Below are 12,909 nucleotides of genomic sequence, written 5' to 3' on the forward strand. Positions count from 1 at the left end.
AGAAAAAAGACCGAGAATTTGAAGTATAGTATTACAGATTAATTTTGTATGGTATTTATTGTGTATAATGACACTTTTTAAAAAGAAATGTACATTTAGTAAAACTGTAAATTAAACCTTGCTTCTTTTACGAAAAAAAAAAGAGAGACTTTGCTCGTCTTTATTTCCTTTTAATCTGTTTTTAGAGTCCGTCCTGATTTATTTATTGATCTGTTTATTTACCGGTGGGTGAGTAATAACAGGAGTATGAATCGATTCTGACTGGCGGGGAGAGAGAGTGGGTGGGGGGGGGGGTTGATTGGGGGTGGTTGTTACATCAGATAGACAGCAGGCGGTGTGTTGAGATGGAAAAGAGGAGCTGGCCCTCGTGCTTGCTCAGAAATGCCCAGGAGGAGCTGGGGAGTTTAGACGGATGAGAGGGAAAAAGGCTGTCAAGCCTCCGAACGCTCGGCTGTTACCGCTCGTCGCCCGGCGGCGCAAAACAACCCCAAAAAAAGGTGTCGAATAACACCACGATACGCGATCTAGATATTGAAATTCACAATTCAAGTTCGTGCAAGGACACATACCTCTCTGTTGGTATCAAGTCATGTTGAAACACTGACTCCACCCAAATTATTTATTGACACCCCCCCCCCCCACCCCCAGCGCCACCCTCAGCCCTCTGAGGTCCACACCCTCTCTGCCCATCTTCAGCTCATCCCAGTTTTGAGTTTCAGTCGCCGGCCCGGGCATCTCTGGAAGAGGAGGTGCATTGGGAGTGGAGGAGGGATAAAAAGCCTGGTTCAGTGCGCTGCGAGTGTGGACCCAGGACTCGGCCAGAACCCCCCCTCGCCACCCGAGGTCATCTGAAATACATTAAAACCCCCGCAGAAGAGCCGTCCTCGGCCGTCTAGCTGTGTTGACACTCCGACGAGGAGGATTCCTATTTGCTGGGGGGGAAGCACACCCATGCATGTAGCAGCAGCTCTTCCAAGAGGCTGACTTTTTATTTTTTTCCCCCCTCTGTCCTCAAGTCAAATATTTTTCCAAGCTCCAGAGGGCAAGAGAGTGTCAGAGAGAGAGAGAGAGAGAGAGAGAGAGAGAGATCAGCGCTCTTGGAAGAAATCCGCCTTTACTTCGCAACAACTTGGTAAGTATGCCCAACATGTTTGTTTTTAGCTCTGAATCGACTCGTATAGTCACTGAACTGTTTAAGCTTCTCCCCGGATCTCTGTCGGCGGGGTGTGACTAACGCCTGCTGAAAGGATTTGGTGGAGATAAATTAGTCTTGATGGCACTGAATCCGTGCAGCCCATCAGTCCGGAGTCCGTTGTAATGCGCTGCATGCTGTGTACGTTTAAACCGTCTCCCCTGTAGACGTGCTGCTTCCTCTACGACGTGCAAGAGTTAGCCCAGCTCGCAGCCGCCCCTGCTGTCTAGAATAGGTTTTCTTACTCTGAGACTAAAACTCAAACTTTTGTGATGCGCGCACAAAAAAAAAAAAAAAAAAACCCTCAAGGATTTTTTCCCTCATGTTGGGAGTCACTCCCAGAGCCCAGCCTAAACCAGTCACATACTCCCAAGGCAGCCTGTGACTCAAGCCTCGGTCCTGCGGCTTGGCGGGTGCGTTGGACTTAATAACGGATTTCCCAATCTCGTGTGTAATGGCAGCCGTGTGACATTTAACGTCTGTCTTCCAGGTTCTCCAGACTCCGCCATTTTCACAACCGACTCTCCCCTTGCAGGTCTTGTGACACGTCAGGGTCCCGTTGGCCCGTCGGTTCTGAGCAGCACTCTTTTTTTTTTTTTTTCCTCCTCCTTCTTCTTCTTCTTCCTGAGCTCCCCTCCTGAATGGGATCCACCGCAGAGCGGCTTTTCCACAAATGAGTCATGTCCCTCCTCATGTGTGTCTGATCTCTGCTATTGTTCCCCTTCTTTTTCCTAGTAAGAAAGGGCCCGGAGCGCCGAGACCTTGGACTGCACCGCCAAAACAGCCATAAAACACCTTTGATAGTCGGTCCGGTGTTGCTCTTTATGCAGAGAGGCGGAAAAAAACCCAAAAACAAAACGCGAAGCTGGGCCTGAATAGAAGGTTTGAATGTGCCCGTGCATGTACAGACCGTCTGTGAGCGTGCTAAGATGTCTGTGCTGGTCCTAAACAGCGTTTCATTCATTGCATAATCGATAGTAATTCCCTTGTTTAATGTTCGAGTGGAAGCTTTTCAGGAGAGGAGGGGGGGGGGGGAAGAGAAAAAAAAGGGAACGTCTTATTCATTTCAATATAGGGAAATGAGCTGCGCCTGTGCAAATGTGGACACGGGGGCTGGGTGTGTGCGTTTTCCACAGCGGACACCAACTTTTTTCCAGGCTCGCACCGACAATGCTCTGCAGTCTTCTGGTGGGCTTAAAGCCTTCTCCAGACTTTCTGTAGGAAAAAAAAAAAAAGTGGTCACGGACCTCTGCCCCCCCCCCCCTGCACCGTCGAGCCCCGCGGTGTATTGCCATGCATTAACCTTGCCCGTCTTGTGTCCCGTCTTCTTTCTCAGAGGCTTTTGGGAGTCGGCGCCGGGGCGGCTGTGTCCAAGCGGGAAGAAGGTCCTCAAGACAAAACACCGGCCGTATCATAACTCACGGCCCAGGCGAGGTGGGTTTTCAAGGAAACCGAGCGGTGGTCATACATACACAGGAAACCCCCGAAGGCTCGCAGAGGTTAAAACTCCAGGAACTGAAGCCGCACAGCAGAGGAGCGACTCGACAGCCAGGGTATCCCAACCAAGCCTCCCAAACTTGTCGGTCAGCATGTCGCGTTGGGGTCGGAAAAACGTGAAGAAAACACCCGAGGTGATTCGCACCGTGACGGAGGGGCTCAAGTCCCTGTACCGGAAGAAGCTGCTGCCCCTGGAGCAGTACTACGGCTTCCATGACTTCCATTCTCAAAGCCTGGAGGACGCAGACTTCGATAACAAGCCCATGGTGCTGGTGGTTGGACAGTACTCCACGGGGAAGACCACCTTCATCAAGTAAGACGTCACCGAGCGGTGTCGAAACCCTCGCACGAGTACGCACACAGAGAGACTGTCGCACAGGCAGCCGTGGCGAATAGATCTAGACCGGAGATAGAGATCCCCATCGACAGGCACAGCACATAGACAGGCAGATATCTAGATAGGCAGACAGTAGACGGGTGGATATCTAGGCAGATAGACAGGCAGGCAGGCACACAATGAGTAAACGGAGAGATGTGTTGACGGACAGAAAGTCAGGCAGGCGCAATAGCCAGAAAGGCATCGAGACAGACCGACAAAACAGGCAGGACGATACAGAAAATGGACGGACAGACGGACCCAAATAGATAAGCAGCCAGCCAGTCAGACACACAGATGGATATACTGACTGTTTTCAAATGTGGGACCATAATGTTCATCCATCCATGGGGTGGAAAATATGTGTGTGTGTGTGTGTACACCAGGTTTTTCTACCCTAATGGGGACCAAATGTCCCCATTAGGGTAGAAAAACCAGAAGCCTTTTATGGGTCTCCCATGAGGAAAAGGCTGTATTTTAGGGTCCGGACTTGGGTTTAGGGTTAACGTTAGAATCAGGGTTAGGTTAAGGTAAGGGTAAGTGTTAGGGTTGGGCATGTAGTTATGATGGTTAAGGTTAGGGTTAGGGTTAAGGGCTAGGCAATGAATGTAGTCAATGAGGGGTCCCCACAAGTATAGGATGACATGGTGTGTGTGTGTGTGTGTGTGGCATGAAACAGGCTTGTACTGTCTCATAAATAATTGACTCACTGGATTTTATATATATATATATATATATATATATATATATATATATATATATATATATATATATAATATATGTGTGTGTGTGTTTGATGTGCGGTTCACAACAAGGGGAGCTAACTTGCACTGCTACCATCTTTGATTGACAGGTATCTGCTGGAGCAGGACATTCCCGGGAGCAGGGTGGGGCCCGAGCCCACCACCGACTGCTTCACTGCCATCATGCACGGGGAGGTGGAGGGAGTCATCCCCGGAAACGCCCTCATTGTGGACCCCAACAAGCCCTTCCGCAAGCTCAATCCCTTCGGCAACACTTTCCTCAACAGGTGGGTGCAGGGGGGGCCCCTTTGTACAGCTGTACCGTGTAACGGGCTCCTGTGTGGGAAGAAACGGCAGTCTGAGGACGACAGTGTGAAATCAATGGAAAACCACAGGGGGAAGGGATGACGGTGTAGGGGAAAGGGAACGTTTTTTGCCCTGTGGAATTTCAAGTCTCTCTGCCAAATTTCAGAGCGGGGGAGGGCACACTCGCCTTATTTGTGGGAAGGAAAGGGAAAGAAGAAGAAGAAAAAAAAAAAACCGGCGAAAGGGAGCGATATCGCCCGAAAAGGGTGATGAAAGCTAACATTTCTCAGATGGAAAGTGCGACGTAGGCGAGTTGAGAGGCGAGGTCAGAGGGCCCCGCAGTTGCTTGGGGCAAAGGCAAACAGATGAAGTCACAGACATATTTTTAACGTGCCGGGGGAACACAACACTGAAGTCCTTTCTTTTCTCCTCTTTGCCGTCGAGCCCAACACTTGCGTGTTTTGTCATGTACCCCCCCCCCACCCCCCCACCCACCCCCGTGTAAACTGAATTAAACCTGAGCGAAGTCGCCCAGTGGGCTGCTGGAGCCAGCCCGTGTCCAGACCAGGTGACAGAACCATGCCGATCTCTTGCAGAACTGCAGTTCAAAAGAGAAAAGAGGCCGTAAAACCTCTGACGCTATTTTTCCAGGGGAGTCCCTCTCCCGCCTCTGCAGGGTGTGTTTCGGAGCGTGTTTGCGTCTATCCTTTTTACTTCGACTTCCCGTTCTGGGAATCGGTGCACTCGTTGGGCTCTTAAGGCCACAGGAAGTGGCACTGTTGTTCTAAGCCGCGCAAATCATTAGCAGGCCTTATTGTTTGATTCTGGCAGTGGCGGCCATTTTCCTTCAGGAAGCCCATAGCATTGAGAAACCTGCTTCCACACAATGGCAGGGGAAGGTGGTGGTGGTGGTGGGGGGGGGGAGGGGGTTGGCGGGGAGGGGGGTTGCGGTTTGCAGCCTGCTCCTTAGATTACGTTTGCCGCCATGATAGCAGGCAACCATGATTCACATGATTCAGATTCTTTCCATATGTGTTTGTGTAAAGGCACATTTTACTGAGTCTGACCTCACTGCCACCTGGGTCAGACTGTAATGCATCACCAACAAGCAGGCAGAACTGGACGGTGTGCCGAAATATCCAACCCAACCCTGCCGAAACCAACCCCCCCCCATTAGAAACCATTAGAGGAGTCTTGATGGTTTCCATCCAATTGAGAAAAACATCAAAACCATCATGTTTTAGTGTGTTTTTGGACACCAATCTAATAGTTGTTTTTTTTTGGGGGGGGGACTTCCCCCCCCCTTTTTTTCTCCCCAATTGTACTTGGCCAATCACCCCACTCTTCCGAACTATCCCGGTCGCTGCTCCACCCCCTCTGGGGAGGGCTGCAGACTACCACATGCCTCCTCCGATACATGTGAGTCATCAGCCGCTTCTTTTCACCTGACAGTGAGGAGTTTCGCCGGGGGGGGACGTAGCGCGTGGGAGGATCACGCTATTCCCCCCCCAGTTCCCCCTCCCCCCTGAACAGGCGGCCCCCGACCGACCAGAGGAGGCGCTAGTGCAGCGACCCCACATCCAGCTTCCCACCCACAGACATGGTCAATTGTGCCTATAGGGATGCCCGACCAAGCCAGAGGCAAGACGGGGATTCGAACAAGCGATCCCCGTGTTGGTAGGCAACAGAATAGACCACTACATACCCGGATGCTCACTCATCTAATAGTTTTAATGGTTTCCATGGGAACCATTAACCTGATCCTGATGATTTCATACATGCTCTGATGGCTTCCGTTAGACTGTTACTAACAGTGTTGGGGAGTAACTAGTTACACGTAACGGCGTTATGTAATTAAATTACAAAATAAATGTAACTGTAATCCATTACAGTTACTGAGGAAAAAAATGTGCAATTGAATTACAGCTACTGATCAAAATGTCGCTGATTACAAAGAAAAGCTTGTCTGTTTTGGTGGTCGTGCGTTGAAATCAAAACATTCTCGTCTTAATTCAAGTTATACTGAAGACCGTTAAATACAAGTTTGACAGTAATCAGTGTTGAGTACTGCTGTGAGGTTTACCCTGCCTGGTTTAAATTTGTGTTTCTAGGACTTACAGGCGTTAGGATCGTGTCTGCGAGCACACAGCTATAGCTCTACAAATATGGAAATACTCTTTGGTGTCACTGGAAATAACCTGGACAAACACACTGAATGTACATCTTCCCAAAACACTCAGTACTGGTAACACTTGAGACTTATTATTAGGGAGGTTAAGGTTCACTTTGTTTTTTACTCTGCTAACAAAACAACATTTGCCAAGAATATTTTCAACTCAAAGCAGAAGTACTTTGGTTTGGCTATACTCAGAAAAAAGCTCTATTACAGGAGAGGGAATTACAGCGGCACTGTGACGAGAGAGTAGTTGTTAGTGGTTCCTTTGCACCTGTGGCAGCATGTGTGTGAGCGTCCCCCCCCCCCCTCTCTCTCTACTGATGAATGGTAGGTTCCAGTGTGCCCAGCTGCCCAACCAGGTGCTGGAAAGCATCAGCATCATCGACACGCCGGGAATCCTGTCCGGGGCCAAGCAGAGAGTCAGCCGAGGTGAGGGCGGTGGCCAAGGTGAGGAGGGGGAATTTGGGAGGGTCCTCACGGAGACGCACGTCCCCTTTTACCATCGACTCACAACCTCATCTTTTCTGTCACACTGGGCTAACTTTTATTGGGACCCATCGGGTTCTGTCACGACAACAACTCATCGATGTAATGTCTAAATTTGTGTATTTTGCATAATAAAAATGCCACATTGGATGCTATTGTAGCGTGCATGGATAAGTAGACACGTTAGTCCCTAGCTAACGGGTCTGACCCTTTAGCCGAGCGGTTAGCGATGTCGCCTTGTGGTGCAGTACACCCGTATCGAATCCCACACCGGGCAAGAAAATAACCGGTTACGGTAGCATAATAAAGTTGCTCCAGGATCGTCGTTGCAACGCACCAATCACGTTGTTGTGACGTCATGCCTTTGAGACTCGGGGGGCGGGGCGGTTGTGGGTTAGCATGGGTTAGCTAAATGTTAGGCTAATTAATTATTAATAATCCCCGCCTGCCGCCCAATGACTGCTGGAATAGGCTCCAGCCATCCCCACGAACCCTGGGAGCAGGGTAAGCGGTTAAGATAACGGATGGGTGGATGATTAATGAATGAATTAATCTCCATTAAGAGTGCAAAAAAAAGAAGAAGAAGAAGCAAGAACTGGCAAAAACTTGGAAATGTAGATTTATTCATACATAAATATCTGTAAACTTGACAGTCGGGATATGCGCAACTCTCAGTGGCGATACAAACCAGCAATAAAGGGTAATTAGGAACAGAGAGAGAGCACAGAGGGGGGGGGGGATATTCCCTCAGCCCATCTGGAAGTATGCAGCTCCGAGATGGAGGAATGATCGTCACGCATCTTTATCCGTCTGTAGTTCATCACATTTCTATTCATCTGCTATTGTCTTTATCTAGTACCACCTTAACTCATCTAACACGAGAACTAACAAGATTAACAACAATCACGGTGGAACGGATGAATAAAACTATTCTCCCAAGTGTGGCAACGTGCTTAAAGTTGCCTCGATGCATGCTCAGTAACCCAGGTAAGAGAACCAGAGAAGGTGGAATCAGTTCATCTGGATACAATGTTTATAAATGTTGTATCCAGAGGAACTTATTCAACCTTTGCTTAAAGTTACATAATCCAAAGATGGTCCTTTTGGAAGGTGAGGTCTTTTACTGTTGCAGACTGTGATGAGTTGAGGATGATGGCGCAGCCATCTAGGTGAGAAGCTGACACAAAAGCTTCGGGGGGGGGGGGGAGTGATGGGCGTGTGTGACAGAGACAGATAAGAGGTGTGACGGTGTTTTGTGTGTCCTTATGTTGACCTTCTCCCCTCTCCTGCCAAGTGTGTATTACGTGTGTATCTGCATCTTTGTGGGCCGTCCATTTTTTGAGACTGGTAAAAATAAATAAATAAATAAATAAACCTTACTCATCCGCCTTTGCATCTCTCTCTCTCCAAACAGGCTACGATTTCCCGGCAGTACTGCGGTGGTTCGCGGAGCGCGTCGACAGGATCATCCTGCTGTTCGACGCCCATAAGCTGGAGATCTCGGACGAGTTCTCCGAGGCCATCGGCGCGCTGAAAGGCAACGAAGACAAGCTGCGCGTGGTGCTCAACAAGGCCGACATGGTGGACACCCAGCAGCTGATGCGCGTGTACGGCGCGCTCATGTGGTCCCTGGGCAAAGTGTTCGGCACCCCGGAGGTGCTGCGTGTCTACATAGGTTCCTTCTGGTCCGAGCCACTGCTGGTCCCAGACAACCGCAGGCTGTTTGAGTTGGAGGAGGAGGACCTGTTCACCGACATCCAGAACCTCCCCCGCAACGCGGCCCTGCGGAAGCTCAACGACCTGGTCAAGAGGGCACGTCTGGTCAGGGTAGGTGACTCGGTTGTCAGCGTGAGCACAAGACCTTCAAAGAGTGACTAAACACCAGACCATTTTAGGGAGTTCGCTGATGTCTCAGGGTTAAAAACCGTGTTAAGGTTAAAGACGTGCCAGGCTAGTCTTGCAACTCCTCATTTGTATGCCGTTTCACCCAGCGGACACCACCTTAACCATTTCAGACCGTATCAATTTTAACCTTAACCCTCACCCTGAACCTGGCCCTAACCTTAACCTTTACTTTAACCATTATCTTAACCTAATGTCAACCTCCAGGTGAAATAGTGTACAAATAGGTGTCCCAGCTGGTCTTGGTACTCAAGTCAAGTTTATTTGCATAGCCCAAAATCACAACGCAATCCCGAAAGGCTTTAGATTCAGTACAATACACAAGATATGACACCCTCTACCCTTGGACCCTAGACACTCTGTCATGTAAGCATAGCAGGATAAAAAGAGCTGCCGCTAACATTAATAATGGGTATGTTGGATTTAGGTGTGCCAACCCATCTATCAGCATTGACAGACAAACAGAAACTCGAATCAGAATCAGAATCAACTTTATTGGCCCGGTGTGCTTATGCCTACGAGGAATTTGGCTCCGGTTTACAGCAGCTTCTAGTACCTGCATATATCACAAAAAAAGGGAACAAAACAAAAGAAATAAATGGAATAATAAATAGGATACTGGAGGTAAAGGTATGTATGCACAACAGGTATGTCACTACTATACAGAGTTTTGTTACGGCTGAATAATTAGTAACTTATGCTTATGTAATGAAATACTATATTATAGACGTATGTTACAAAAGTAACAATAACGGTAATAATTTCTAAGCAGTTGCATGTGTATTTACAACAGCCAGCACTAGCAATTGTCAGTAGTACTGTCAATGCTGGTTCTTTTGCACACCTACATCCAGCAGATCCATTTTTAATGTTATTAGTTTCCCAGCTGTGTTTATCCTGCTATGCCAACATCACATAGCAGGCTGCCATGACCAGCCTGACGTGTTTTGAACCTTTACGTGGTTTTTAACCTGTAGATATCAGTTAAACTCACGAAAATTATCGAGGGTTTGATTATTTTTAGGTCATCATTCCCACAGGAAACACCTGCACTGTTAAAAACAAAACAGGTTCGACCTCTTCTTAAACTTGGCTTGGTTTGTAACAGACTAGGTCTTATCTAGCTCATCTTCATCTGAATGATTCATGAGTTGTTGTTGTTCTCTTGTCATGCTCTGGTTGTGGGTGCTTTGTTATATTGCGTTGATAGTCATTATCATCGAGTGAGCTCTGGAAGGGCGCTATAGAGATCTATTATTATTATTACTGTTATAATTTGGTTCATGGTGTTGTGTGTTTAGGTTTTAACAATTACCTCGCTATGGTTCTCCTCCTATCCAAGGTCCATGCCCACATCATTAGCTATCTGAAGCAGGAGATGCCTTCAGTCTTCAGGAAGGACAATAAGAAGAAGAATCTGATCACCCAGCTGCCGGTGATCTTCGCCAAGATCCAGTTGCAGCATCACATCTCGCCTGGAGACTTCCCAGATCCTGCCAAGATGAAGGTTAGTCCAATGCAGCTTCTCTTCACATCTGGATGCATCTTTTGTGTAATTACTTGTCATGAAAGCATTTTAACTTGGCCTCCAAATGGGTGATTTTGTTTTTGCAATGTCACTGCTTTTAGAATAGAATTCCAACAGGATGATGCCCCTGAAATGAAAATGTCAAGTTTTAATCCTTTATGTAACGCCAATACTTTTTTTTTTCTAACTTGCACCGGGTTTCCATCTTCAGGAGCAACTCATGGTTCACGACTTCACCAAGTTCAAGACCCTGAAGCCCAACCTGATGGCAGCTCTGGATGAGCTGCTGTCCACCGACATTGCCAAACTGATGCCCCTCCTGCGGCAGGAGGAGCTGGAGGCCGGCGAGCAGCTCGGGGTGCAGGGCGGGGCCTTCCTGGGGACCCGAGCCGGTCCCTTCACGGAAGGAGACCCCTTCACTGTGGAGAACGGAGAGGAGTGTGAGGAGGAGGAGGACTGGGTGGTCAACAAAGACAAGCCCAAGTACGACGAGATCTTCTATAACCTCGCCCCCAATGAGGGCAAGCTGAGCGGCACCAAGGCCAAGGACTGGATGGTGAGCACCAGGCTGCCCAACTCGGTGCTAGGCCGCATCTGGAAGCTGTCGGATGTCGACCGCGACGGTATGCTAGATGATGAAGAATTTGCCCTGGCCAGCCACCTGATAGAAGTCAAACTGGATGGCCACGGTTTGCCCCCCGAGCTCCCAAGCCGTCTGATTCCCCCGTCAAAGCGCCGGCAGAAAGGCTCGGACGCATAGACGGTTCAACACACTGCCCCCTGGACGAGAGAGAGAGACTCTCCTCTTATGGCTGCCATAGTCGTGCTACTGTTTCTATCTATTCCCTGTCAGACCTGGGTCAAAACACCACGAGAGCTGGAATCAGTCACTTTTCTGTGACCTGATTTCGGCTTTGCACGACAGAACACATTCGAGCGTAGGGCCCTAAATTCGGAAGTGAAGGCAGTCTTGCTGAGGGTGAAGTGCAAGTGAAAGCAAAAACGCCGCGTGTAAATGTTAAAGATTCAAAACACAAAGTCGCCCAGGTCTGGTCACTTCCTCCCCTCGTTCTCCTTAAACTTCGCATTCGATAATTTGCTTTGAAGAGTATTACCCTTTAGTATTTTCTAATCAGAGGTCAAAATAAAGGCTTGAGCACTGTGTTAAGCAGTATTTACGATGTGTATTTACCATGTTTGAAATGATACAAGAGGATCACCTTTCCCGTGTTGAAAATGCAGGAAGGTCAACATTCCTACGGAGACTAGATGAGGGTGGTGCAGAATTGTGCTCCGTCACAAATTGGTGAAATTCTGCCACCTGACGCTCTGCTATTTTCAACGAGGGTGTCGTCTTTGTTGCAACAAGAGAGACCAGTTTTGTTTTTTTTAATCACGTAGAAACGCATATTCCTCCTCCTCAGATAGTGTATATGAAGTGTTTTTCAGCTCACGCTGCCGTCGCCAAGCCAATAAACTAAAGGCATCTTGCTTAAATACTCCTCCTGCCACACCGCCGTCCTCCTCCGCCGAGCGCACACCCGCTTCAGGGTGTTTTTCTAAGTATTGCTTTTTTTTGTTTTGTACGTCGAGGAACAAGACCTCTTTGTCGTTTAAACGAATGTCACATGCAATGATGAAACTGTCCTTAGAAAGTATTTGATATCTTACTGACTACTGTTCACGGCTCCACCAGTTGTTGCCCCCCCCCCATGTTAACTGTTATTATCATAACCAAATAAAGTTTATTGACTGTGTGCAGCGTGTGTTCTACACCACTTTGTTTTGGGCAGAGTGATTTAGTGGCAAGTTGGGACTTTGCAGCAAAGCCTCCAGTCTACAGGATAAACCCACCGGCTGGAGCGGTGGGTTTACGGGGGGGTTCAGCCCCAACACACTTACACCGCTCTGCCTTTTCTTATACGCACTCGGTTTTTTTTTTTTTTGTTTTGTTTTGCATAACGTTGACTCGGTCGCTCGGTGACAGATCAGATAAACAGTGAGTCACTGTGTACCCTGCCAAATCCCCATACCACCATTTTCCATGCACCCCCCCCCCACACACACACACACACACCTCCCCCCCCCTAGCACTACTCCACACATGATTGTCTTTCTCACGCACGCGGGGCCTGCACGGGCCTCGCCAGCGAGCCAGCTGCTACGTCCTCCCCATCTGCCGCCTGCGCCGCCGCAAAGCTCAACACGCCGCAAGTGTCCCGTATCGCCCTACCGGCGCGCGCTAGTCTTTAAGTGCGTTCTGCACGAGGCTTTTTCAGGAGGGCTTTACGAAAGAAAGGGAGTGGGGGGTGGGGGGGTGGTGGCGGTGATCTCCTCGCCTCCCAGTTCCACTCCTCCATGGAAAGAAACACAAATGAGAAACAGAGAGCAGTCCACCCCCTTCTCCCTTCCCCCCCCCTGCCCTCCCTCCCCCCTCTCCCTCCCCGCTCGCTGGTTTACACAGGGTGACTCACACGCGAAGAATGCGGTGGGTTGGCCCGAGAGTTATTAATATCTCCTTTCCTAGGGTCCGCTGAGTTTCCTTGGGCTCACACACAGGATCTAGACACTGTACCTTTATGAAAGGCATCAATAACATCCCCCTATTTGGAGTGTTCCTGAGCCAGATCCCCAGCAAACCGCGCCCTCCCTCCCCCCCTCCCTCCCTCCCTCTCCCTCCCCCCGCTGCGTTTGAGCAAATGT

At 49.0% G+C, this 12,909-nt stretch overlaps 1 protein-coding gene across 2 annotated transcripts; it reads left to right on the top strand.

The window, feature by feature from the left end:
* The first annotated feature begins 693 nt into the window (after positions 1-693).
* On the top strand, positions 694-11,963 carry ehd2b (EH-domain containing 2b). 2 transcript variants are annotated; one of them, XM_056283045.1, is made up of 7 exons: positions 694-1,132; positions 2,529-3,002; positions 3,919-4,095; positions 6,622-6,737; positions 8,191-8,603; positions 10,021-10,185; positions 10,418-11,963. In XM_056283045.1, exons 2-7 carry the CDS (start codon positions 2,782-2,784, stop codon positions 10,964-10,966), a joined length of 1,641 nt encoding a protein of 546 aa, XP_056139020.1. In that variant the 5' UTR covers positions 694-1,132; positions 2,529-2,781; the 3' UTR covers positions 10,967-11,963. The 2 variants fall into 2 exon arrangements, with proteins under 2 accessions (XP_056139020.1, XP_056139021.1); XM_056283046.1 differs by having other exon boundaries at positions 695-1,132; positions 6,622-6,719.
* The last annotated feature ends 946 nt before the right edge of the window (positions 11,964-12,909 follow it).

Source organism: Lampris incognitus, chromosome 7 (genome assembly GCF_029633865.1).
Source record: "Lampris incognitus isolate fLamInc1 chromosome 7, fLamInc1.hap2, whole genome shotgun sequence".
In the NCBI taxonomy this organism is placed as follows: domain Eukaryota; kingdom Metazoa; phylum Chordata; class Actinopteri; order Lampriformes; family Lampridae; genus Lampris; species Lampris incognitus.